We start from the raw sequence: 25,706 nt of genomic DNA, 5'->3' as shown, positions 1-25,706 counted from the left end.
CGTTAACACTGTTCCTTCCTTTCTCTTCGGCAGGTTGGGGTCCGCCTCGTCGCTGGACCAGACCATGACCCGCTCCCTGGGCTCTCGCGGCTCCCTGTGTGACGAGACGGCCGACGACTGCGACAACATCAACGTAGTGGTGAGGTGAGTGTTCGGAGGTGTTAGTCTGACCTGTGTGTGTGTACAGATGTTGTGCTTGTGTTCGGTTGTGTGTGTGTGTGTGTGTGTGTGTGTGTGTGTGTGTGTGTGTGTGTGTGTGTGTGTGTGTGTGTGTGTGTGTGTTTGACGGCATGGAATCGGTCATAATGTACTGTGTTTTTACATATTTATTTGTTATATGTCTCCTTGTGTGTGTGTGTGTGTGTGTGTGTGTGTTTGTGTTTGTGTTTGTGTTTGAGAAAGAGAGAGAGAGAGAGAGAGAGAGAGAGAGAGAGAGAGAGAGAGAGAGAGAGAGAGAGAGAGAGAGAGAGAGAGAGAGAGAGAGAGAGAGCATCAATAATATGCATACTTAATCGGGGTGAAGGTGGACGTAAACTCAAATAAATCAGGAATCATAGTAACAACAACAACAACAACAACAACAACAACAACAACAATGACGATAATAGTAACAGCAACAACAACAACAATGATAACAATAATAATAATCACAGAAATATGAACACAAGACCCAAACATAATATACCTTCAACATTTTCCTCCGACTGTAACATAACAACCCCAGAGAACACACACACAAACAAATAACACAATAATTAAGCACATCAAAAGATAAATATGCCATAAAGAATACGATTTTATTTTTAGGCCTACACGGAAGAAGGATTTTTTTCAGTATTTTCTCTTCCTTCCTCGTCCTTTCACGTGACAAGTTCCCCGCCCTTCCCCCAACGTGACACGAATGTTTTCTTTGCGTCAAGGTCACGTGTGTTTAGTAGGCCAGGCGGGGCACGATTCAGGCCGAGGAGTCACTGATCCCCTTCCTTGGGTGACCTCGGGGTTGGATGGCGCTGTATTTCCTCTTCCTTACGACGCATCAGATTCTTTCAAAAGGGCCGTATCAAGACACCTCTGGAACACACTGATATAAACATAACTCTTAATCGGCAAGGAAATGGGAGTATCAAAAATCCTCTCCAAACGAAATTGACCTCTTTTTTCACCACTAAATCCGTACTCTTTTTTTTTTTTTTTTCTAGAAGAGCGCTTGGGGAGGCTTTTGTTTTTCTGTTTTATTTTAATGCCTTTGAGCTCTTTCCATATATGTAAAAAAAATATTCTGTCTTATTCTGTAGGTGCAGCGCGTTGTCGGTATTTCATATATATTTTCTTTATCCTTTCGTTTCGTGGTATTGGAAAAAAATAAAAGGGAGAGCTGGAAGGGAAGATGGAGATTAAGGGTGTGACAGTTAAAGGGAGAGATGGTGGAAGATGAAAGGGTACAAGAGATTAGGCCCGCCATTAGGGATACAGGTTGCGGTTGGGATGAGTTAGTGGAATAAAAAAAAAGAGTACTGCAGGGAGGATAAAGGAAAGATTTGAGGCTAGGGAGGAGGGTAAGAGGTTAGGTAGAGTTAGGGAAATAGAAAGAGTATACTGCATGGTGGATAAAGGAAAGATTTGAGGCTAGGGAGGAGGGTAAGAGGTTAGGTAGAGTTAGGGAAATAGAAAGAGTATACTGCATGGTGGATAAAGGAAATATTGGGGGAAGGGTAGAAGGTTTGGTAGAGTTAGGGAAATAGAAAGAGTATAATGCATGGTGGATAAAGAAAATATTTGAGGCTAGGGAGAAAGATAGAAGGTTAGGTAGAGTTAGGGAAATAGAAAGAGTATACTTCATGGTGGATAAAGGAAATATTTGAGGCTAGGGAGAATATTGGGGTAAGAAAGGAGAGTTAAGTGAGTCGTAAAGTGGAATGGTTACGAGAAGAGGGAAGAGGTAGTGAATCAGGGTATGAAGTGGTCATAGACTACACTAACCAAAGGGTGTAGATGAGGTATAGTCAAATAAATATGGCAGGGGGTGTAAGGGTATGTGTTCTTTGTAGCGTAATTACTCCCGCGCGCTCGTGTGTGTGTGTGTGTGTGTGTGTGTAGGCCTTCCTGCGACGTGGCTGCGGCGGACTGGAATAGCCTCGTTCAAATGGTTATGTCGGTCAGCCACGCACACGGGACGAAGAGAAGCAGGAGGAGGAGGAGGAGGAGAAGAAGGAGGAGTAGAAGGAGGAGGAGGAGGCAGAGGTAGGGAGAGGGGGAAGGAAAACAAGAAAATATGATGGTGGCGATGACAAGAAAAAAAAATAGAAAACCAGGAAAATACAGACAAACGGAGGAGACAGAAGGAGAGGGGGAGGAGGAGGCAGAGGCAGAGGAGAGGGAAAACAAGAAAATATGATGATGATGAAAAAAAATGAAGAAAAAATGCAGACAGGCGAAGGAAGCAAAGGCAGAAGAAGGAGTAGGAGGAAAACAAGAACAAGAACAAGATGTGAAAGTAGTGGTGATGAAAAAGAAAATAAGAATAATAAAAGAAAGAAAAAAATACAGGTAAACAGAGGAGGCAGCGGCAAAGGAAGGGACAGGAGGAAAACAAGAGCAAGAAAAGATGGTGACGATGGAGAAGAATAAGAAAAGGAAGAAAAAGAATATAGGCAGACAGACAGACGGATTAAGGAGAATTGATGGAAGGATTTAGGAAGACAGGAAGAATAGGTCACGTGAGGAAGTAGTCAATTAAGGGAGATGGAAGAGGAAGAAGAAAAGGGATTGGAAAAGAGAGGAGTCAACGGCAGAATGGGAGGGGACTAGAGATAGGAGGGAGGAGGGAAGGGTTAGGGAGGAGGAGGATCGGCCAGGAGGAGAAAAAGGAAAAATAAGAAAGATATATAAGATCGGTTGCATAGGAGGGTACAAATATTATTATCATTCTTGTTGTTGTTGCTGTTGTTGTTCTTCCTTTTCATCTTATTCTTAATCTTATTCTTTTTCTTATTAATATTATTATTGTAGTAGCAGTAGTAGTAGTAGTAGTAGTAGTAGTAGTAGTAGTAGTAGTAGTAGTAGTAGTTGTAGCAGCAGCGGCAGCACAGCAATTAGAGGAACAGGATTGCCACCAATTCCTGAAACTACATTAACAACCACTGCTACAACGACAGCCTACTACTACTACTACTACTACTACTACTACTACTATAGTCCGTTTCATTCCGTCTGTCCACCAACAAAGCGGGAATTTTGACAGATGTGGCACCTGCGCATTTCTAGTTCGTGAATACGTGAAAATCAATTGTTATGATAGAGATTCAAGCTTCTTTTTCAATAATATATTTGAATATTTATGTATACAAAAACAACTCTGTCATTTGCATCGATAATCTAACATATAACCACACGAAGAGACAAGCTTGTACCAAATAACTAGCACAACATGCTCGAACGATCTATAGTTTTTCAAATTCAATGATGGATAGCTCATTTCAGGTATATCAAAATACATCTGGCTCTGCAAACGCATGTAAAGGATATCTTAATAATTTACTGCATATAAATAATGATTATTAATCGAAATAAAATGAAATAGTAAATAATAACTGTTGAATGCGATGCTAAGCTATTTAGAATATTAGACTTCCCATGCTGTTTATATGCAACACATCAAAATTCCTTATGTATAGACACTTGCAAAGTCTGATGTCACTTGATGTACCTGAATGAGATGAAGTATGGGTATCTGAAAGGCTATACATCGTTCGAGTATGATCAGACTATTCTATTTGATATGTAAATTGTTCTTCCGTGTGCTTGTATCGGCGCGTTTGCGGTTCATATAAAAAGACCCGATTTTTTTTTTTTTTTTTTGTATGCACGAACATTCAAATATACCACTGAAAATATAAAGTTGATCTTCACGCACTCACGAACGAACAATGCGCTGGTGCCACATCTACGATCGCGAGTGGACAGACGGAATGAAACGGACTATACTACTACTACTACTAGTCTACTATTACTACTACTACTACTCCTACTACTACTGATGATGACGATGATAAAAATGCCTCTGCTCTTGTTACTAGCTCCATAACAACAACAAGAACAGCAGCAGCAACAGCAGTGAGTCACATGTGCAGGTGTTTCCTCCCCTCGCCTCTCCCCATCTGTCTCCCTCCTTCCCTCTCCCTCCCTTCTTCCTTCCCTCCCTTCTTCCTTCCCTCCCTTCTACCCTCCCTCACTCTCTCCCTTATGATACTTCCTACTATCGAATGTGTATAGCCTTGGTGTAGACATTCTTTTCCCTCCCTTGTTTTTCTACTCATTTTCTTTTCTTTTAATCAGTGACGCAAAGAGAGAGTGGGTTTGAAATGTACAGTTTGGAAGAAGGAAAATGTTAATCCTTCTCTTACGCTCCCTTTCTCTCCATCTATCTGTACATCTATCTATCTGCCTAACTATCTATCCATTTAGCCCTCCATCTATCTATCGATCTCAAACTTCGCTCTTACTCTCCCTTTCTCTTTATCTATCTACACATCTGTCTACCTAACTGTCTATCCATTTAGCCCTCCATCTATCTATCGATCTCAAACTTCGCTCTCTTCCTCTCCCTTTCTCTTTATCTATCTACAAATCTGTCTACCTAACTGTCTATCGATCTCAAACTTCGCTCTTACTCTCCCTTTCTCTTTATCTATCTACACATCTGTCTACCTAACTGTCTATCTAATTATTCGGCTCTCAGTCTATCTATCTTATCTCATAAAGCTCGCACAATCCAGGTCGTCTCGCCTCGTTTATTTTCTCTCCCTCACTTGCTTCCTCATTCCCATTCCTCACTGCTTACACTTCCCTCACTCACGTAAACAACACACTACCTCATTCCCTCCCTCCCCCGCTTGGCCAGTACAGGTGTGGCATCAATACGCTTCGTGGAAAGGTGTAGCGTGGGAGTGTGTTTGGAGCAGTTTGAACCCTCACTCATTCCCTCCCTTCCTCCCCTCCCCCCTCCTCTTCTCCCTTCCTTCTCTCTCTCTCTCTCTCTCTCTCTCTCTCTCTCTCTCTCTCTCTCTCTCTCTCTCTCTCTCTCTCTCTCTCTCTCTCCTTCCCTGACTGCCTCTAAAGTGTGCGTCAGTTTCTCATATTTATGTTTACTTCTGCTTGTTCTGATGTCTTTCATTTTCTGTACTTTTTTTCCGTCACTCCTCCTCCTCTTCCTCCTCCTCCTTCGCCTCCTTCTTCTTCTTCTTCTTCTTCTTCTTCTTCTTCTTCTTCTTCTTCTTCTTCTTCTCGTAAATAAAACCTCTGTTCCTTAATTTTCTTTTCCGTCTTATTCCTTATATTCTCTCTCTCTCTCTCTCTCTCTCTCTCTCTCTCTCTCTCTCTCTCTCTCTCTCTCTCTCTCTCTCTCTCTCTCTCTCTCTCTCTCTCTCTCTCTCTCTCTCTCTCTCTCTCTCTCTCTCTCTCTCTCTCTCTCTCTCTTCCTTCCTTCTTTGCTTCCTTCCTTCCTTCCTTCTTTCCTTCCTTCCTTGCTTCCTTGCTTCCTTGCTTCCTTTCTTCCTTCCTTCCTCCTCTCCTTGCTTTGATCCTTTTTTAATTCCTTTTTTTCCTTCCTTCCATCCTTCCTTCCTTCCATTCTTCCTCTCTTTCTTTCTTTCTTCCTTCTTTCTTGACTTCTTTCCATTCTTCCTCTCTTTCTTTCTTTCCTTCTTTCTTTCTTTCTTTCTTTCTTAACTTCTTTCCATTCTTCCTCTCTTTCTTTCTTTCTTTCTTTCTTTCTTTCTTGACTTCTTTCCATTCTTTCTTTCTTTTTTCTTTCTTTCTTTCTTTCTTGACTTCTTTCCATTCTTCCTCTCTTTCTTTCTTTCTTTCTTTCTTTCTTTCTTTCTTTCTTTCTTTCTTGACTTCTTTCCATTCTTCCTCTCTTTCTTTCTTTCTTTCTTTCTTTCTTTCTTTCTTTCTTGACTTCTTTCCATTCTTCCTCTCTTTCTTTCTTTCTTTCTTGATGTCTTCCTTTCTTTCTTCCTTCTTTCTTAACTTCTTTTCTTTTTTCCTCTCTATCCTCCCTCATTTCCTGCCTCCATTTATTCCTTCTACCTTATTTTTTTCCTTCCTTCCTTCCGTCCTTCCATTTAAATAACCTGCCTCTTCCTTCCTTTCCTTCTTTCTTTATTTTCTCTTTTACTTCCTTCCTTTCATAATTTTTACCTTCATAAATTTTTATTCAATTTTTTATATATTTTTTCTTCATTCCTTTCTTCCGTTCTCTTCTCCTTCCTCCCTTCCCCTTCTTCCTTTTATAATTTCTCCATTCATTTAATTAGTCTCCCATTTTCCTTAATATCCTTCCTCTCCCCCCCATTCTTCTTCCCTTTTAATTATTTTCCCTCCCTCCCTCTCTCCCTCCCCTCCTACTTTCTTTTATTCCTTCCTTCCTTCCTTCCTTCCTTATTAGAGTAAGAGGAAGTGGAGAGAGAGAGGTGTGACTGAGAGGAAGGGAAGGAAAACATAAAAGAGAAAAATGGCAGGGAACAGAAGGGAGGAGAGAGTTATATTACGAGGGGAGGGTAGGAGGAGGAAGTGGAGAGTATGAAAGTGAGAGTGTAGGCAACTTGGGAAGGGAAAGAGAAGAGGATAAAGGTAAAAAAAAAGAAAGGAAAGAATTAAAAGGAGAGGGGCAAAGTAAAGGAGGTAGATTAAGTGGAATGGAAGAAAGAGAAAGAAAGGAAAAAAAAGAGTGGAAAGAGTTAAAAGACGAGAGTAAAAAGGGAAGAAAAGAATGAAAAATAACAGGAAAAAGTGAGGGAGATTAACGGGAGAGAGTGCTGAATGAGAAGGAAAATAAGGGAGGAGAATTTAAAGGGAGAGGAAGAGGAAGTGGAGTGAAAAAAGAGAAAGGTAAGAGGAACGAGAGAGAGTAAAGATAAAGAAGATGAGGGAGAGTGAAGGAGGGAGAGTAAGAGGAACGAGAGAGAGCAAGAGAAAAACGGAAAGGAAAATAAGAGAAAAAGGGGTGTAAGAGGAACGGAAAAGAGTAAAGGGGGAAGAGTAAGAGGAAAAGGAGAGAATAAAGATAGGAGAGAAAGAGAAATGAGGGAGAAAGAGAGAAATGGAGAGAAAATGAAGGGAGGATAGAATTCAGAGGGGGGAGGGTAAGAGGAACTATAGATAACATTAAAGAGGAGGGTAAGAGGATCGTAGGGAAGTGATAGGGGAAGAGGAAGAGGAACAGGAAGGAGAAAGGAAAAAACTGGACAATGAAAAAAAAAAGAGGATAGAATTAAAAGGGGGGAGGAGGGTTAGAGGAAGTGGAGAGTGAAAGGGAGGGAGAGTAAGAGGAACGGAAGAGAGTGAAGGGGGGAAGGTATACGAGGAACATGAGGGAGTGAACGTGTGAGTGTGGGGAGGGAGAGAAGGGGGGACCATGTAAGAAGGAGGTAAGGTGTGAGGGGGAGAGGAATGTGAAGGGGAGAGGGGCAGAGGGGTATGCTTGGCTATTCCTACCTTGACCTTGAACCTGTGCGTAGCCGTTCCTCTCACCTCCCCTCCCCCTTCCCCCTCACTTCCTCTCCCCCTCCCCCTTCCCCCTTCCTCCCTCCCCCCCCTTGCCTTGCCTGATTTCTCCGGATTTCTCCCTGTGGAATGTAAGAAAAGTTATTCAAATTACTTACTGCTTCCTGATTCTCTGCAAAAATAGTAGTAATAGTGGTGGTAGTAGTAGTAGTAGTAGTAGTAGTAGTAGGAGGAGGAGGAGGAAGTATCATGATGTGGATAATTATAGGAAGAATAAGAATAATAACAACAACAGTAATAATAAAAATAAGAAGATTAGGACGATGAAAAAGAAAAAAAAACAGAAGAGGAGAAGAAATAAATATACAAGAAGGAAGAGAAAAAGAGAAAGGAGTAGAAAAGAAAAAAGAAATAGAAAAGAATAAGAGTAAGAATAACAGTAGTAATAATAATGATGATTGGTTTGATGAAAAAGAAAAAAAAAGAGAAGGAGAAAAAGAAAAAGGAGTAAAAACGAAAAAGAAATAAAAAAAGAATAGAAACATATATAAGACACGCCATGACACCACGAAGACGTAACGAATCACTCACCTGATGGATGTTTTGCTCACAACGTCACCGAAGCAGCCCAGCCAATCACATCATTCGCCGGGGCTGACGTCACGGGAGCTTAGAGCCAATCATAGCAATCGTGTGTATGCCTCTTCTAAGACCTCAACCAATCATCGTACAGTTGCAGATGACGTCATAGCGGTTCGGCCAATCAACGTAAAGGGTTTCGTGTTTTGCAGATGACGTCATAACGGTTCGGCCAATCAACGTAAAGGGTTTCGTGTTTTGCAGATGACGTCATAATTGTATCGACTAGTGAAAGTGAATGTTGAAAATTATTTATTCGATTCATTTATTTATTGGAAGCGGCACGTGACGCAGAGAGAGATGTGTGCTTGTTTTTTTGTGTGTGTTATTAAATTGTCAGCCCAGAGGCATCATCACTATCGTCATCATTATCACCACGTTATCACCACCATCACCATACGAATTTTCATGATCATCGTCACCACTACCACCACCACCAACCACCACCATCACCACCACCACCATCCATTACCGCACTTTCTTATCCTTTACCATCATCCTCACCTTAATTTACTTCCGCTTCTCATCGTCACCATCATTGTCCTCCTCCTCCTCCTCCTCCTCCTCCTCCTCTTCCTTTTGGTCCTCGTCCTGGTCGCCTCATCTGGTTCGTTCACCTGGTAAATAAATCACAGGTGAGCCTTTAGAAGAGTGTCATTAATCACGTAAAAGAAGCAGAATTTGTCCTGCTTATCCATGGGTGGTGGTGGTTGTAGTAGTAGTAGTAGTAGTAGTAGTAGTAGTAGTAGAAGTGTTTTTATGTTTTTTCTTATTTATTCTTGTCCTATTTTTTTTTCTCCCAATTACTCCTTATCTTTCGCTCCTTATCTTTTCACACGGCATTATCAACTTATCTTCTCTGTACCACCTCACCTTCCATTTCCTTCTTTTTCTTTTACCTCCTTTTTATCAACATTATCATCGTCTTCAGCATAATTATCTTCAGTACTATTATCAACATGTTTACTCTGAAAGTTGATGTATGCCCTCCCTATCTTCTGCTTCCGTTGTCTTCTTTTGATGTTTTATTCATATATTTACATTCTCCTTATCTTTTTTTTTCTTATTTTTTCTTTCTTCATTCCTCGTTCTTCTTACTCCCTAGAATTTCCACCGTATTTCTTCCCTTATTCACTTCTCTGTCCTTTCTATATATTATTTCCCTCTAGTGTCTTATTCAGTTTTCTTTTTTGTTTTCCTGAGTGTATATTTTCTTGACACGTTTCTCTTTCCTCATTCCTCTCACATTTCTTATAAGTTGCCTCTTCTGCTTTCTTTATTTTCTATTTGTCTCGCTATTTATATATTTTTATGCATTCTATCTTTTCCTTCATGTCTTTGCTTCCTTCATTCCTCATTCTTCTAACTTCCTTTATTTTTTTTCCTTTTCTTTTCCCTTGTTTCCTCTTCCGTCCTTTCTTTCTATAATTTCCCTCTCATGTCCTATTCAGTTTACTTTATTTCCTGACTTCCTATTATATCACACGTTTCTCCTTCCTCATTCCTCTCACATCCATTTTTGTTTTCCTTCTCTTGCCTTTCGCTTCCTCTACGTATTCTCCCCTCCACTATCTTTAGCCTCCCTCCCTCCTTCGCTGCCTGCCTGCCTCGTTAGGGTAATAAGGGAGGGAGGAAGCGAGCTGTTAAGATCACCTGTAATTAGGCAGCAAGTGGCGTCTTACCTGTCACGCCCACCTCTCCTTATCTACGCCGCATAAGTGTAAAATATAATAATGGTAATAATAATAATAATAATAATAATAATAATAATAATAATAATAATAATAATAATAATAATAATAATAATAATAATAAATAACGTTAATGCTAATGATATTGAAGAAAGTGAGGAGGAGGAGAAGTTGGAGGATAATGATGATGATAGCAATAATGATAATAATAATAATAATAATAATAATAATAATAATAATAATAATAATAATAATAATAATAATAATAATAATAATAATAATAATAATAATAATAATAATATGTTTAGGTGCTGATTACTTACTTTTCATCCGCCTTCCTCGTCATCACTATCATCAACGTCATTATCATTTTTATTTGCATCATCTCCACCAACATCACCATCACTGCCACCATCATCACAGCGAGCTCTTTCGTATATACACATTTTATTTTTTTGCCCTTGAACTACCTCCTTTACTGTAAAAAAAAAATAACGTCGCCATCACCACCACCACCACCACCGTCATCAAGTATCTCGTTCTATTTTTTTCTCCTTTTTCTGCCGCTCCCGCAAGTGACTGGAGCGAACCGGCCGCGGCTCCTCCTTGTTACGTCGCAGCGGCCGTGTCCTTCCTCGGATGTTATTCTTTATTTACCAAGTATTGACTGTTCTCCTCTGCCAGGACCTCGTGTGCGTGTGTGTGTGTGTGTGTGTGTGTGTGTGTGTGTGTGTGTGTGTGTGTGTGTGTGTGTGTAGGGGGGGGGACATGGAGGAGGGGGAGCACATGTGTGTGTGTGTGTGTGTGGGGGGGAGCAGACATGGAGGAGGGGGGCACGTGTGTGTGTGTGTGTGTGTGTGTGTGTGTGTGTGTGTGTGTGTGTGTGTGTGAGAGAGAGAGAGAGAGAGAGAGAGAGAGAGAGAGAGAGAGAGAGAGACTGACTGACTGACTAATCACCAATTTATCTGATGTGCCAAAATCCCCGTTTCTCCCCGCTCCCCCTCCCCCTTCCAAACACCCCAATAGCAGAGGTGAACGTCCTACATCCCTCCCCCCTTCCCCTCCCTTCCCCATCTCCATCCCCCCTTTCCCCTCCCTGCTCTCCCTCCACACTCCCTTTCTGACTTCCACCTTTGCTCCACTTAATCCTAACCCCCCCCCCTCCTCGCCCCCTTCTACCCCATCAATACGCAGACCCCTTTTATCTTCCTACTCTTTTTTTTTACTCCTCCATTTTTCTCCCTTTCTCCCTCATGTATCCTCATTTATTATCCTCCCTCACCCCTCTCCTCCTGCTACTCATTTCATCCATTTTTCTCCCTTTTCATCCATTTTTCTCCCTTTTCCATTTCCTCCCTTTTCTTCCATTTTTTCCCTTTTCATCCATTTTCTCCCTTTTCATCCATTTTCTCCCTTTTCATCCATTTTCTCCCTTTTCATCCATTTTCTCCCTTTCTTCCATTTTCTCCCTTTTCTTCCATTTTCTCCCTTTTCATTCATTTCCTCCCTTTTCATCCATTTTCTCCCTTTTCTTCCATTTTCTCCCTTTTCATCCATTTTCTCCTTTTTCTTCCATTTTTCATCCTATTCATCCCTTTTTCTCCCTTTTCATTCATTTGTCTCCCTTTCTTCCATTGTCTCCCTTTTCATCCATTTTTCTCCCTTTCTTCCATTTTCTCCCTTTTCTTCCATTTTTCTCCCTTTTCATCCACTTTTCTTCTCTATTCATGTTTGCTCCCCCTGCCCTCTACTTCTCCCTTTTTTTCTCATTATTATTCATTTCCTTTCTTCTTCATGTTTGCTCTCCCTGCCCTCTACTTCTCCCTCCCTTCTTCTTCTCATTATTATCGATCTCCTTTCGTCTTCATGTTTGTTCTCCCTGCCCTCTACTTCTCCCTTTCTTATTCTCATTATTATTAATTTCCTTTTCTCTCCATGTATGCTCTCCCTACCATCTACTTCTCCCTCCCTTCTTCTTCTCATTATTATCGATCTCCTTTCGTCTTCATGTTTGTTCTCCCTGCCCTCTACTTCTCCCTTTCTTATTCTCATTATTATTAATTTCCTTTTCTCTCCATGTATGCTCTCCCTACCATCTACTTCTCCCTCTCTTCTTCTCATTATTATCTATCTCCTTTCTTCTTCATGTTTGCTCTCCCTCCCTTCTACTTCTCCCTTCCTTCTTCTCATTATTTTCTATCTACTTTTCTCTTTTTCTGCTCATCCTGGCTTTTAATATTCCCTTCCTTGTTCTCATTATCATCCATCTTTTTTTCTCTTCATCTCTGCTCTTCTTGCCCTCTACTTCTTCCTTCTTTCTCATTATTTATCTCCTTTTCATGTCTGTTTCTCTTACCTTCTACTTCACCCTCCCTTCTCCTCTCCTCATCTGTCTCCTTCTCACCCTCTTTACCACCACGCCGCGTCCTCCACCTGGCCAGAATCGATTGTGAGGGACAGGTAAAAGGCTAATTAGAAGTAAATCTCATCGTGATAATATAATATTCTCACTGATCATTTTGGGGGAGTTTATTTATTTTTGTTTACCGAGAAACGCGTGAAAGTCATACGCAGCAAATTTTCTTTTATTTTTTTCTATTTCTTTTATTTTAGTTTCGTTCGTTATGTGTTATTCTGTTGCTTATTTTTCTTCTTTTTTTTGTTGTTGTTGTGCGTGTGTCTTGGCATCTCTAACTACTCTTATAATTATGTAGTTGCGTGTTGTTGGTATATTTCTTTTCTTTATTTTCTTCATTATTTCCTATCGTCCTTGGCCACTCTCATATATCATAGTAAATACGTATATAAAAAAAAACCGGCTGTGTCCTTTTTTTTTTTTTTGGGGGGGGACTCTCTTTTATAACCCGTTGAAGTGCGTGCAAAGTATGATGAGTCTTTCCATGAGTAAGTGCAAATGTAGTGTTTCTTCATGTCTGTTTATTGTCACTACTGGACATGGCGATGAATGGGCTGGCATGTTCAGGTATATATTTTTTTCTCGGCATTCTTTAATCATCCACTTCGGTGTGCTTGAAAGAAAGGGGTTATGTGTGTGTGTGTGTGTGTGTGTGTGTGTGTGTGTGTGTGTGTTAGCAGTGTCGCTGAGTTGCATGCAAGGTCGTGTCGTGGGGGGTATGTTACTGAAGTGTGTTGAATGAGTGTTTGACTATTGAGTGTGTTTTGGTGTTGTTGCCATAGAATAGCTTGTGTTCTGCTGAGTTTGATATGATGTGTTGGGTGAGATATGTTGCTGATTCGGGAGTATTTGTGCTGCGCTAAGTGAGTGTGTTTGTTTGTGTTGGGTGAGTTGTAGTGTCATTGATCCTGGAGTGTTTGTGTAACGCTGAGTGTGATGTGTTGTGCTGCAGGTGCCTTCCGCTGAGTGAGTGTGTGTTACGTTGTTGCGATGAGAGATTGTTTGTGTTGAGTTGCTTATGGTGTTGTTGCTACAGGAGAATTTGTGTAATGCAAAGTGTGTAGTGTTTTCATTTTTTTTTTTTGTGGTATATTGTCATTTTTTGTTGTTGTTGTTATTGCTATTGTTATTGTTATTGTTGTTGTTGTTGTCGTCGTGCTGTGCCCTCCGCTGTTTTTTTTTTTTTGTGTTGCTACAGGAGTGTTTATGTAATGCTATGTTGTGTTGTATATTGCAGGTCCCGTCTGCTGAGTAAGTTGTTTGTGTTCCTATAGGAGTGTTTGCATGCACTGAGTGTGTTGTATTATTTGGTTTTTCGCGCCACAGTGAGTGTGTTCGCTAAGTGTGTCGTGTTGTGTTGTGTTCCAGGCCGTCCGCTGAGAAAGTTGATTGTGTTCCTATAGGAGTGTTTGCATAATGCCGAGTGTGTTGTGTTGGTTGTGTTTCGCTACAGGAGTGTTTGTGTTTCGCTAAGTGTGTCGTGTTGTGTTGTGTTCCAGGTGTCGTCCGCTGAATGAGAAGGAGAAGCACAGATGCGACGAGATGAGTATGCAGTTCCCCGGCGAAGGACAGGCGTGGGTGAGTACCTACCCTCATCAACTCCCCTTTCCTCCCTCATCTATTTTTTTCTTCTCTTCACCCATCCCTCCCACCATCACCTATGCCTTCCCCTCTCTCTCCTTAAGTTCATGGGTAAGTTGCTCCCCTAATCTTCATTATTTCTCCCTACATATATTCACCCATTTCTCTCCTCATGTAATCCTTTCCCTGTCGTTATTTACCTCTATGAGTAAGTAGCTCGTCATCTTCCTCATTACTCATAACTTCCCTTCATTTCTTTAACGATCCATTATCTCTTTCAGCCTCCACTTCCTCTGCCATGGTCTTCCTTATCTTCCTTTTTCTCATTGCACCCTTATCTTTTTTTTACGTACTGACCCCCCCCTCCCTCCCCTCACACACGCACATTCATTCTAGGCCACTAACTGATTGATCGAGCGACTGACTGGCTGACTGACTGAAATAAGACACGCGATGGAAAGCAAGGATAACAGCAACGAACGTGAGGGAGATATGGAAGGGGTGGAGGGACCAGGAGAGGGAGAAGGCGGTGAAGGGGTCAGAGGAGGGGAGGGACAAGTGAGTGATGGGGGCGGGGCGTGTTGATTGAAGGGGGACTTAGTGATGGTGACCCAGCCCCTCGCCGTGACCCAGTGACCCAATTGAGGCTACCTACTGACGTCTGACCTTGTGTTGGCGGGGGAGGTGTGATGACCGGAGGGCCTTGGCGCGCGCACACACACACACACACACACACACACACACACACACACTGTCGTCTAATAATGTTTTAAGTTCATTAGTTGACTTTTTTGTTTTGTTTGCATGCGTTTAAATCCATTAGTATATATTTCTACATTTCAATTCACTCGTAAACGGTTTTATATCAGGCGTTTGACATCACAAATAGAAGTCTTTATGTAAACTATCCCTTTTTACTGCAGTCGTTTAAAAATAACAGCCGCGTAAACATCTCTGCAGTGTCCCCGAAGTCAGTTCTAAGTCAACTACAAACGTTTTCGTGCTGTTTGTAAATGTTTCGCGTCGCGTGAGTCAGTCTCGTCTCCTCTCCCTTCCTTCCTTGTCCTTCCTTCCACCCGGTCATCCTTGCCTTCTCTCCCTCTCTCCCTCTCCTTTCGTCCCTTCCTTTGCCAGCCTTGTCACCTCTTCCTTTTTTCCTTGTCCTTCCTTCCTTCCATCTGGTCATCCTTCTCTCCCTATCCTTTCGTCCCCTTCTTCGCCAGTCTCTTCTCTTCCTTTCTTCCTCGTCCTTCCTTCCATCCGGCCATCCTTTCCTTCCCTCCCTTTACCCCTCTCCTTTCGGTCTGTCTATCGTCCCTTCCTTCGTCAGCGTCGTCTCTTCCTTCCTTCCATCCGGTCTTCCTTTCCGTCCCTCCCTTCTTCTTTCCGTCTCACGTTCGTCGTCGTTTCTCTCTCCCTTCCTTAGCTCCTTTTCCCCTTCCTTTCTTTCTCCCTCTCCTTCCTTCTCTGCTATCCTGTGCCTTTCCTCTTATTCCTCTCCTCATCGTTTATCCATATTCCGTTCCTACCTTTCTTTCTCCTTCCCGTTTCCATTTCGTGCATTCTTTCATTTATTCTTCCCTTCTCTTCTGCTTTCCTTCTCCCCTGCCCTCATATTCTTCTCCTTTCCTCCCCCTTTCCTTTGTGATGACCTTTTGTCCCTTCCTTCGTTTCTTTTCCACTTCCTTCTCTTCTCCATCTCTTTCCTTCTCCTCTCATTTCTTTTCTCTACTCATGAACAAATAGGATTCCTTATTTTCTTCCTCTTCTTTCCATCTTCCTTTCGCTCATTCCCTCGTTCCTCTTCCACTTTCTTCTCCCTCTCTCCTTCTCTCATTCCTTTCCTCGACATATGAAGAGATCCCATTCCTTCCTTTCCTCTTCTTTCCGTCTCCCTTTTACTCCTTCCTTCGTTCCTCTTCCACACTTCTCCCTCTCTCTCCTTCTTTCATTCTCTTCCTCGGCATATGAACAGACTCCTTTCCTCCCTTTCCTTCTCCTCTTTACGTCTCCCTTGCGTCCCTTCCTTCCTTCCCTTTCTCCTTCCTCCTCTTCTCCGTCTCATTCATGCAGGCAGGAAGCTCCATGGTCGCATTCCCTCCCTCGTCCTCCGCCCTCCCCTTCCATTTCTCTCCTCGACATTTTAACTCACACGACGCCGTTAACGTATTATGTCTGACCCAGTTTTACGTCGAGGCTTGAAGGGCTGGATCGTGTGACTCCTCTTCCCCCTCCCTCCTGCTTGCCCTTTCTTCCTCCGCTTCAATCTACCTCCCTCCTGTTTGCTTCACTCATTCTTCTTCCCTCTCTCTCCCTTGGGTAGTCTTCGGCGTTCCCATCCATCACCTCACACTCTTCCCCTCTCTTTTCATACTGCTTTGGTTCCTTATTTCAACTTTCTACCTATTTTTTTTTTTTCTTCTCCACTCCCTTTTACTTTACTTTTTGTTTCCTTATTTTATCTTTCTATTTCGTTTCTCTTCTTCTTTTTCTCCCTTAATTCTCTTTTTCTCTACTCCTCGGTCCTTGTTTCTTCTTCCTCGTCTTCTTTTTCTCCTTTTCTTCCTCCTCCTACTTAATTTTCTTTTGCTTTATTCTTTGCCTCCTTATTTTTATCATCCTACTCTAATTTTTCTACTTTTCGTCCTCCTCCTCCTTTACTCTTTTTGTGCCTTACTTCTTGGCTTCTTATTTCATCTTCTTAATATCCTTTCTCCTCCTTTTCCTCCTCCTCCTCCTCCTTAACTCTTTTCTCTTACTCCTTAGCTCCTTATTTCATCTTCCTACTCTCTTTTCTTTCTCCTTTTCCTCCTCCTCCTTAACTCTTTTGTCTTACTCTTTAGCTCCTTATTTTTATCTTTCTACTCTCTTTTCTTTCTCCTTTTCCTCCTCCTTCTCCTTAACTCTTTTGTCTTACTCTTTAGCTCCTTATTTTTATCTTTCTACTCTCCTTTTTCTTCTTTTTACACCTTTTCCTTAACTTATTCCTGCCTCATTTTTCAGTCTCTCATTTTTTGTCATCTTCCCTCATTCGTATTTTTTCTTTTCCTCCTCTTCCTTCTGCCCCTTCTACTCTCCTTTTTCTTCTTCCTACGCCTTCTCTTTAATTTACCCCTACCTTATTTTTTAGTTTCTCAATTTATTTCATCTTCCTACACTCCTATTCCTTCTTTTACTCCTCTTCCTTCTGCTCCTTCTCTTCTCCGTTAATCTTCGTTTTCCTCACTCCTCGATTCATTAACGCCTCCTCCGACTCTCTATTTCCTTTTCTTCCTCTTCCTCCTCCTCTTCCTTAACCAACCGACCTCCTCTTGCCTAACTAACTGCCCCTTCCTAAGAAATTTTCCCCTCTTCGGTCTATTAACATCCTTCGCTTCCCCTTCCCCTTCCCCTCCCTTCGACCCCAACCCTTCCTCTCCCCTCGACCCCAACCCTTCTCCTCCCTTCGACCCCAACCCTTCCTCCTCCTCCTCCCTTCGTGTCTAATCGTTCCTCGTAACTGTCGTCTACTCTTCCTCCCTCTTTCCATCACTTTCCTCTTGATGTTGGTGTTTGTGTTTGTGGTGGAGGTGGTGGAGGAGGAGGGAGATCATAAGGGTCAAGGGGGCAGAGGGGGCGAGGGTAGTGGTAGTGGGGGAGAAAAGTGTATTAAAGTAAAGCGGTGTTGTTAATGGTGATGGTGGTAGTGGTGGTGGTTTGGTGGTCGTGGTGACAAGGATAAGGGAAAAAAGAAAAGGGGAAATGGTACCCAAGGAGTTGATGTATGGTGAGTAAAGTTGTAATTGTATTGATGATAAAGTTTCGTCATTAGCTCCTCGTTCAGTAATAGTTATCAATCAGTTATAGCGTCTTGGTGAAGATAGTAAGTTTGATTGCAATTTCCATCCTCTGTTGTCTAAGAAAGAAAAAAAAGATAGCCTGAGTACGTATCATAACCTAACCTAAAGAAAAGACGTGCCCAGGGATATAATATTGTATACATTGTAATAATATTGTATGCAGTTTTATGATGAAGTAGCCAGGTAGCCAGAGAACGTGTCATAACCTAACCTAAAGAAACAACGTGCCCAGAGATATAATATTGTATGCATTGTAATAATATCGTATGCGCTGTTTTATGATTGAGTAGCCAAGTAGCCAGATAACGTGTCATAACCTAACTTAAAGAAACGACGTGCCCAGGGATCTTGTAATATTGCGTGCACCGCTTTATGATTGAGTCGTTCGATCGGGGTATTGCAGATGATGGTGGTGGGAGCGGTATATAGAGTGACTGAGGCGGGTGGTGGTGGTGGTATCTGTGATGGTAGTGAAGCATGCTATATATTGCTGCCGTGCCGCAAAACACGCAGAAACACACCGCCGTCATCACCTTGACCCATATTGTGTTGCCGTGGGTGGCGCGGAGGTGCCGGGGAGTGAGGGAGAGGTCAGGGTGATGGAAGTATGAGGAGGAGCTATGTCAGGGCGAAGGAAGGGTGAGGAAAAAGGGAGTATCAGGGTGAAAGAAGGAGCTGCGTTGGGATGAAGGAAATACGAAAGTGATAGGGTGAGGGGGTGAGTTAAAGGTGCGTCAGGGTGAAAAGAGTGTGTGATAAGAGGGAATTAAGGGATTTGTAAGGGTGATGGAAAGAACTGTTACAGAGTGGAGAAAGTGTGAGGTAAGGAGTGTATTAGGGTGAAGGAAAGTGCAGAAATCGAGAGGAAATTATAATGTTAGGTTAAAGGGAGTTGTGAGAGCCTTGTTAGGGTGAGAGTTGGGGGTTGTCAGTGCAAAGAAACAATGGTAAGAGTCGCGTTAGAGTGAAGGGAGTTTTAGAGTGAGAAGTGAAGCCTGTGATAGGGTAAGGGAAGGATGAGGGAGGGACTTTGATATAATAGAGGGTGAGGCTGTGTAAGGATGAAATAAGGAGTAGGTTTTGATGATGAAGTAGGAAGATGAGTTTCGTGGAACAAGGATGAGGGGAAGGTGGTGAGGGAGGGCAAGAGGGATGAAGAAAAGGCTGTACTAGAGTGAAGTTAAGAGGAAGGTAAAGAAGAATGAGAGCTGCGTTAGGGTGAATTAAGAGGAGGGTAAAGAGTGAAGGAAGAGAACTGTGTAAGAGTGAAAGAAAGAGAATAGCACTCGGGTGAAGGTAAAAGGATAATGAGTAAAGGAAATGAAATGTGCTAGGGTGAGAAAGGCGAATACGAGGGCGAGAGTGAGGCGATAAGAGTGATTGGCCGAAGAGGGTGACGGTTACGTGAACAAAAGGTGACTATGTAGAGTGCGTAGAGGGGGAATTACAGAAGGTTAAAGAATGATAGATGTTTACCGTGCTAAGGACGAGAAAAGCAAATATGAGAACGAGAGTGGCGCAACAAGGGTGATTGACCGAAGAGGGTGAAGGTTACGTAAATAAAAGGGTGATATGTAGAGTGCGTAGAGATGAATTACAGGAGGTTAAAGAATGAAAGACGTCTGTTGTTCTAAGGGTGACAGTGAGGCAACAAGGGTGATTGGCTGAAGAGGGTGAAGGTTACGTAAATAAAAGGGTGATATGTAGAGTGCGTAGAGATGAATTACAGGAGGTTAAAGAATGAAAGACGTCTATTGTGCTAAGGGTGACAGTGAGGCAACAAGGGTGATTGACCGAAGAGGGTGAAGGTTACGTGAATAAAAGGGTGACTATGTAGAGTGCGTAGAGATGAATTACAGGAGGTTAAAGAATGAAAGACGTCTATTGTGCTAAGGGTGACAGTGAGGCAACAAGGGTGATTGACCGAAGAGGGTGAAGGTTACGTAAGGAAAAGGGTGATATATGTAGAGTGCCTAAAAGTGAATTACAGGAGGTTAAAGAATGAAAGACGTCTATTGTGCTAAGGGTGACAGTGAGGCAACAAGGGTGATTGGCTGAAGAGGGTGAAAGTTACGTGAATAAAAGGGTGATATGTAGAGTGCGTAGAGATGAATTACAGGAGGAGGTTAAAGAATGAAAGACGTCTATTGTGCTAAGGGTGAGTGAGGCAACAAGGGTGATTAACTGAGGAGGGTGAAGGTTACGTGAATAAAAGGGTGATATGTAGAGTGCGTAGAGATGAATTACAGGAGGTTAAAGAATGAAAGACGTCTATTGTGATAAGGGTGAGTGAGGCAACAAGGGTGATTAACTGAAGAGGGTGAAGGTTACGTGAGGAAAAGGGTGACTATGTAGGGTGCGCATAGAGTGTTCCATAGCCTCTTGAAGGGTCACTTAAGGCAAGGTGCGTTGTTTACTCTCCTTTCTTTTTCAGCTCAATCAACCACCACCCACTAGCGTTAATTAACATTTTTTCGCCCCCTCCTCCCCGTCTCTCTCTCTCCCCTCCTTTTACCTTCCTTACCTCTCCCTTCACCCTCCAACTCCTCGGTTATTTATTCATTCACTCCCCCCTATATTCCCCTTTGTTGCTACTCCTTCTCTCCCCTTCCTCCACTCCTCTGCTTCCTCTCTTCTTTTACTGTTCCCCCTTCCTTTCTTTCACTCCCTTACATCCACCCCTCACTCCTCCACTTCTTCTCCCCTCTTACTGCTCCCCCTCCCCTTCTTTCAGTCCCTTACACCTACCTTCCACTCCTCTACTTCTTCTCCCCTCTTACTGCTACCCTCCCCTTTTTCCAGTCCCTTACACCTGCCCCTCACTCCTCTACTTCTCCCCTTCCCCTTCCTTCACTCCCTTACACCTACCCCTCACTCCTCTACTTCTCCCCTCCCCTTCTTTCACTCCCTACACCTACCCCTCACTCCTCTACTTCTTCTCCCCTCTTACTGCTCCCCCTCCCTTTCCTCCACACCCCAACACCTGCCTTTCACTCCTTCCCTCACCCACCTTCGCCTTATCTCCTGTTTATTCCCTCACTACATTTTTTTCCTCACCCACTTTTACTCATCCTCTCTAACTCCTCCAGATCCACTTCCCTCACCTTTGCCTCTCCCCTTTTACTCCACTTCCTCTTCCTCCTCCTCCTTCCCTTCCTTCACTTCCCTCCACCTACCCTTCCTCTCCCTCTCCTGTTTATTCCTTCACTTCCTTTTCCTCACCCCCTTTACTCCTCCCCTCTAACTTTGCCCCCACTCCGCTTCCTTCACCCCTACTCCTTCCCTCTTATACTCCCCTCTCCCCTCTCCTCACCCCACACTCCTCCCCTCCACTCCCTCAGACACGTACGTAGGCGAGTGTTCCGTGAAATTCTGAATGTCAGTGTGACCCAACCTCAGACTTACTTCCACCTCCTCCTCCTCCTCCTCCTCCTCCTCCTCCTCCTCCTCTTCTTCCTCCTCCTCCTCCTCCTCCTCCTCCTCTTCCGCCTCCTCCTCCTCCTCCTTCTCGAAAGCCAGACAGCCTTGACCCGTCCAACCGTAGCGATGACGTGACATAGATGAAAATTTAATGTGACCAAAAGCGCGTTATCCGAGCCGTCATAGTTACTTAGATTGAAGCGTCGGGAACTGGACAATAAAAGTGACAATAATAATAATGATAATAATAATAATAATATGAAAAAACAAGAACAAGAAGAACAAGAACACGAGGAGCAAAGAATAAGAACAAGGACACGAAAAAAGAAGTAGTAAAAGAGAAGGAATAGAGGACAAATATAGAGAATTGGAGAGTAGAAGAATGATGATAAAAGTGAAGAGAGAATAACAGAAGTAGTAGAAAGGGAAGACATATTAAAGAAGGAGGAATATGCGTGTGAAAGATGGAAAAGAGAGTGGAAGACGGAGGAGAGAGGAGGAAGGGGCATAAATAACAAGGTACATGTGTGTGTTAGAGGAAAGGGGGTTCATCAGGAGTGTGTAAGGGGGAAGGGGGAGGGGACAAGAGGGGGAGGAAAGGTAGGTAGGAACAAGGTGCGAAAGGGACGGTGGGGAGGGAGGGAGAGAGAAGGGCTGAAGAGGTGAAGTGAAGGGGGATGATAACAGTTAATCAATACATAGTCATCATTCGTTCTGTTTGTTTACATGTGACGTCATAAGGGTGTTGAGGGTAGGGGGAGAGGGATGGGACGGGGATGGAGGAGGAGGGGGGGAGTGTGCCCTTCATCTATTTCTTACTCCCGTTTTTTGTATAGGTCCCATTGCTAATATGTCACGGCTCTGTGTGTTTGTTTTTCCACTCTGACGTTCTCCATAGATACGTTTGTTTTGCTCAGTGTTTTCTTTGTAGTAGTAGTAGTAGTAGTAGTAGTAGTAGTAGTAGTAGTAGTAGATAGGAAGGTAGAGATAATGGTAATAATAGTAGCTGCTTTTTTTAATTCCTTTTTTTTGTCCTTGAATTGCGTCCTTTACCGTAAGAATAATATTGGTGATGGTAGTAGTAGTAGTAGTAGTAATGTGATGGTGTTGGTGGTGCGAGTGATGGTGTTTGTGGTGGTGGTTGAGGTGGTGGTGTCTGGTGGTACAGGGGTGATGGTGGTGCCAGTGCTGGTGGTTATGGTGTCTGGCGCCGTGGAGGGTGTAATGAATTGTGTCAGGGTGATCCAGTTATACAGTGACGGCGGTGATTATGATTGCAACAGGATAATGAAGATGGAGGAGCCTCTGGAATGTAAAGATGGTGGTGGTGGTGGTGGTGAGGGGTCGATGTGGCGGCGGTGGTGGTGGTGGTGGCGGTGGTGGTGAAGGGGGTGGGGTAGTGGTGGTGGTGGGGGAGATGAGTGGTGGTGGTGGTGAGTAAGAATTTTGCTATTTATCGGTTAGAGGAAATGCATGATTGATGGTGATGATGATGACAGTGATGAAGTGATGATAAAAATGGAATAAAAATAAGTAGCTTTCGAAGAGCACCAAACACACACACACACACACACACACACACACACACACACACACACACACACACACGCACACACACACATACACACGTTCACCTTTGTATATATCATCGAGCGACCCACATATACCATACAGTGCTCCCTCCCCCCTCCTCCCCCCTGCTCCCTCCCCCCATCACCCCTCCCTTTCCAGCTTCTCCACCCCCTTCACTCCATACCCTCACCCCCTCAACCTCAATCCCTCACCTTCCCTCATTCCTCTCCCTCATCATTCCTCCGTCGTCATTCCTCCCTCTCCCCTTCATTTTCTCCACCTTTCACCCTCTTCTCTCTTTCACTGCCATCACCCCATTCCCTCACCCCCCATCACCCTTTTCCTCCCCCCTCTCCCTCACCCTCTCTCCCTCACTCCATATTCTTCTTCCCCTTGTCAGATGGCTTCAATATTTTCCTTTCGTTTGCCTCTCCATTTACCTTCCCTTACTTGTTGTCATGTCTTACCTTTATCTTCCTCCTCCTCCTCCTCCTCCTCCTCCTCCTCCTCCTTCTAATCCTCTTTTATTCAAGGTCACCACGGAAACACTGTCTGCTTCACGCTAAACACACACACACACACACACACACACACACACACACACACACACACACACACACACGCGCGACTCTAGCTCTTAAATGTATGTTTTTATTTTCTATTGCAATTTTTTTCATATTTGCGACAGTTTCTTGTAAATTGTCTTATTTTCTTAAACATCTTCACCATTATTTACCTCCTCCTCCTCCTCCTCCTCCCTCGCTGCGGCAGCCCACGCCGCTCCTAGTATTGTGTTGTAAACATTGGAGTTATATAAAATTGTTAATTGTAGTAATTGGGAGCCATTATGCGGCGGGGCGGGAGATGGTGGAGGAGGAGGAGGAAAAAAGAGGAGGCGGAGGAGGAGGTGGAGGAGGAGGAGGAGGAGGAGGAGGAGGAGGAGGAGGAGGAGAAGGAAGAGGAGGAGGAGGAAAAGGAGAAGAAGGAGAAGCTGGAAGAGGAAGAGCTAGAGGTGGAGAATCTGGGAAAAAGAGGGAGATGGAAAGCTTGAAGAGAAGGAGGAGGTGGAAGAGGAAGAGGAGGAAACTTGAAAACATGGAAATGCAGGCAACATAGAACCTTTTGGCTAATTACGAGGTTGCCCGCTCTGGGGATTTAATCTGCTCGACAGTCACTTCGTTCCTGCAGGAGGATGAGGAGGAGAAGGAGGAGGAGGAGGAGGAGGGAAAGGTTCAGTGAGGGGGAGAAGGATAATATAAAAGATCGCAGGATGAGTAGGATTGTGGTGGGAGAAACTAGAATTTTTTGCTTGGAGGGCGGGAAAAAGAGGAGCAGGAAACATGGAAGAGCAGGCAACAGAAAGCGCTTATGAGAAGGCTGTCTACTTCAATGATTAACAAATACATCAAAGTCTCCGGTAAATTGCGGAAAGTTTTAAAGTATTGGCTAAGAAACAGTGCGGGACAGTTCGACAGACAATTGGCGTAATAAAGTAACGAGCGGCCAATGGGATTTTTAATGGAGTTCATCGTTTTCGCATTAAATACTTCTACAGGAAGGTTGTTCCATTGACGTACGACCTAGTTTTGGGGAGAAACAAAAATCCTGCCGATGTCTGTACCTACTGCGCTTGTGTGTGTGTGTGTGTGTGTGTGTGTGTGTGTGTGTGTGTGTGTGTGTGTGTGTGATTTACGATTAATATACCATTATTAACATTAATGGCTATCATAAATTTAATTATATTTCCTTTTGTGTTTTTCTTTCGTCTTTGGTGCGGCACGAAATGACGCTAATTGTCCTCCGTCTGTTGTGTCTATTCATTACCAGCCAAGAGAAAGAGGAGGAGGAGAAGGAGGAGGAGGAGGAGGAGGAGGAGGAGGAATGGAGATGGAGGAGGAGGAATGGAGGTGGAGGAGGAGGAGGAGGAGGAGGAGGAGGAGGAGGTAAAGCAAAAATAATGGTACTGCAACATAATTTTGTTAACAACTCCATTTGTTTGTTTTTCTCCTTTTTTTTCTTGCGAGTAATTTTATCGTCTTCTCTTAACAGTAATATATTAGCTTTACATTTTCTTTTTCTTTTTGTTCCGGAGTTTCCCCCTGGCTCTTAATGAATAGACAAAAAATGATGAAGGGTAATTGGCGTCATGTTGTCCCGCACCGGAGACGGAAAAACACAAGAATTAAAGAAATAATTTAGAAGATTAATGCCATGAATGTTAATAAAAAGATGTTGACAGTGAAACGCGCATACACACACACACACAAAAAAAAAAAAAAAAAAAAAATAACGTTCGTAAAACCCTACGTTGTTGTCATGAACTGTTTCGTTTGTCTTCAGAGAAAATTCCTTTAAATGGTTTAAGAGTCTATGTAGCAGACAGGATGAATAAAGGACGAATATAATAAATGGATGAATAAATCTTAGAGACCGTTGCTAGTCTGAATAATCTTACAAGAGGTATTTTACGCGTGTTGTGTGTGTGTGTGTGTGTGTGTGTGTGTGTGTGTGTGTGTGTGTGTGTGTGTGTGTGTGTGTCATTCACCATGGTCTAATCACGTGTTAGACATACAATTACCAAGCAGTACCCTCCCCCCCTGAAAGAGCTTAGATTTTCATAGTGACGGACTTTGGGTACGGCTGGAGCCTCACCTCACACCCACACACACCCCAGAGGCGGAACACAACCCCCGACTGACACCCGCTACCCATGCTCTGCTAGGTGAACAGGGGCACGGATGAAAAGGGACTGCACATACCTCTTTTCTCCATCCGGGAATCGAACCTGGCGCCTCTCGGTTGTGTAATCAGCTAATTGTGTGTAATTACTACCTAGAGGCAATACGATAGACCATGCATATAATCATGAATGTTTGTTTTTTGCTCGTTCGTTCTGGTGAATGTTTAGTAGTATTGGTGGTGCAGTGTCGTAGACTATCGCAGAACAGTAGTGGCAGCAGAAGCAGAAGCATATAGAAGAAAAAAGAAGAGGAAGATAATGATAATGGTGATGATAATGATGAAGGAGTAAGAAGAAGAAGA

General features: G+C 43.1%; 1 protein-coding gene across 12 annotated transcripts in view; it reads left to right on the top strand.

Annotated features, from left to right (window-relative positions):
• LOC126991911 (kinesin-like protein KIF3A) overlaps window positions 1–25,706 on the top strand; it is a 70,273-nt gene that overhangs the window by 16,203 nt on the left and 28,364 nt on the right. For all 12 annotated transcript variants that reach the window (XM_050850692.1, XM_050850636.1, XM_050850920.1 and 9 more), the window contains 2 exons: window positions 34–144; window positions 13,752–13,830. In XM_050850692.1, the coding sequence (XP_050706649.1) occupies window positions 34–144; window positions 13,752–13,830 (190 nt within the window). The remainder of the gene's footprint in view (window positions 1–33; window positions 145–13,751; window positions 13,831–25,706) is intronic.

The sequence above is a fragment of the Eriocheir sinensis genome, chromosome 1 (genome assembly GCF_024679095.1).
Source record: "Eriocheir sinensis breed Jianghai 21 chromosome 1, ASM2467909v1, whole genome shotgun sequence".
Taxonomy (NCBI): domain Eukaryota; kingdom Metazoa; phylum Arthropoda; class Malacostraca; order Decapoda; family Varunidae; genus Eriocheir; species Eriocheir sinensis.
The sequence above is the reverse complement of the archived record's forward strand: the minus strand, read 5'-3'. Positions and strand labels throughout refer to the sequence as shown.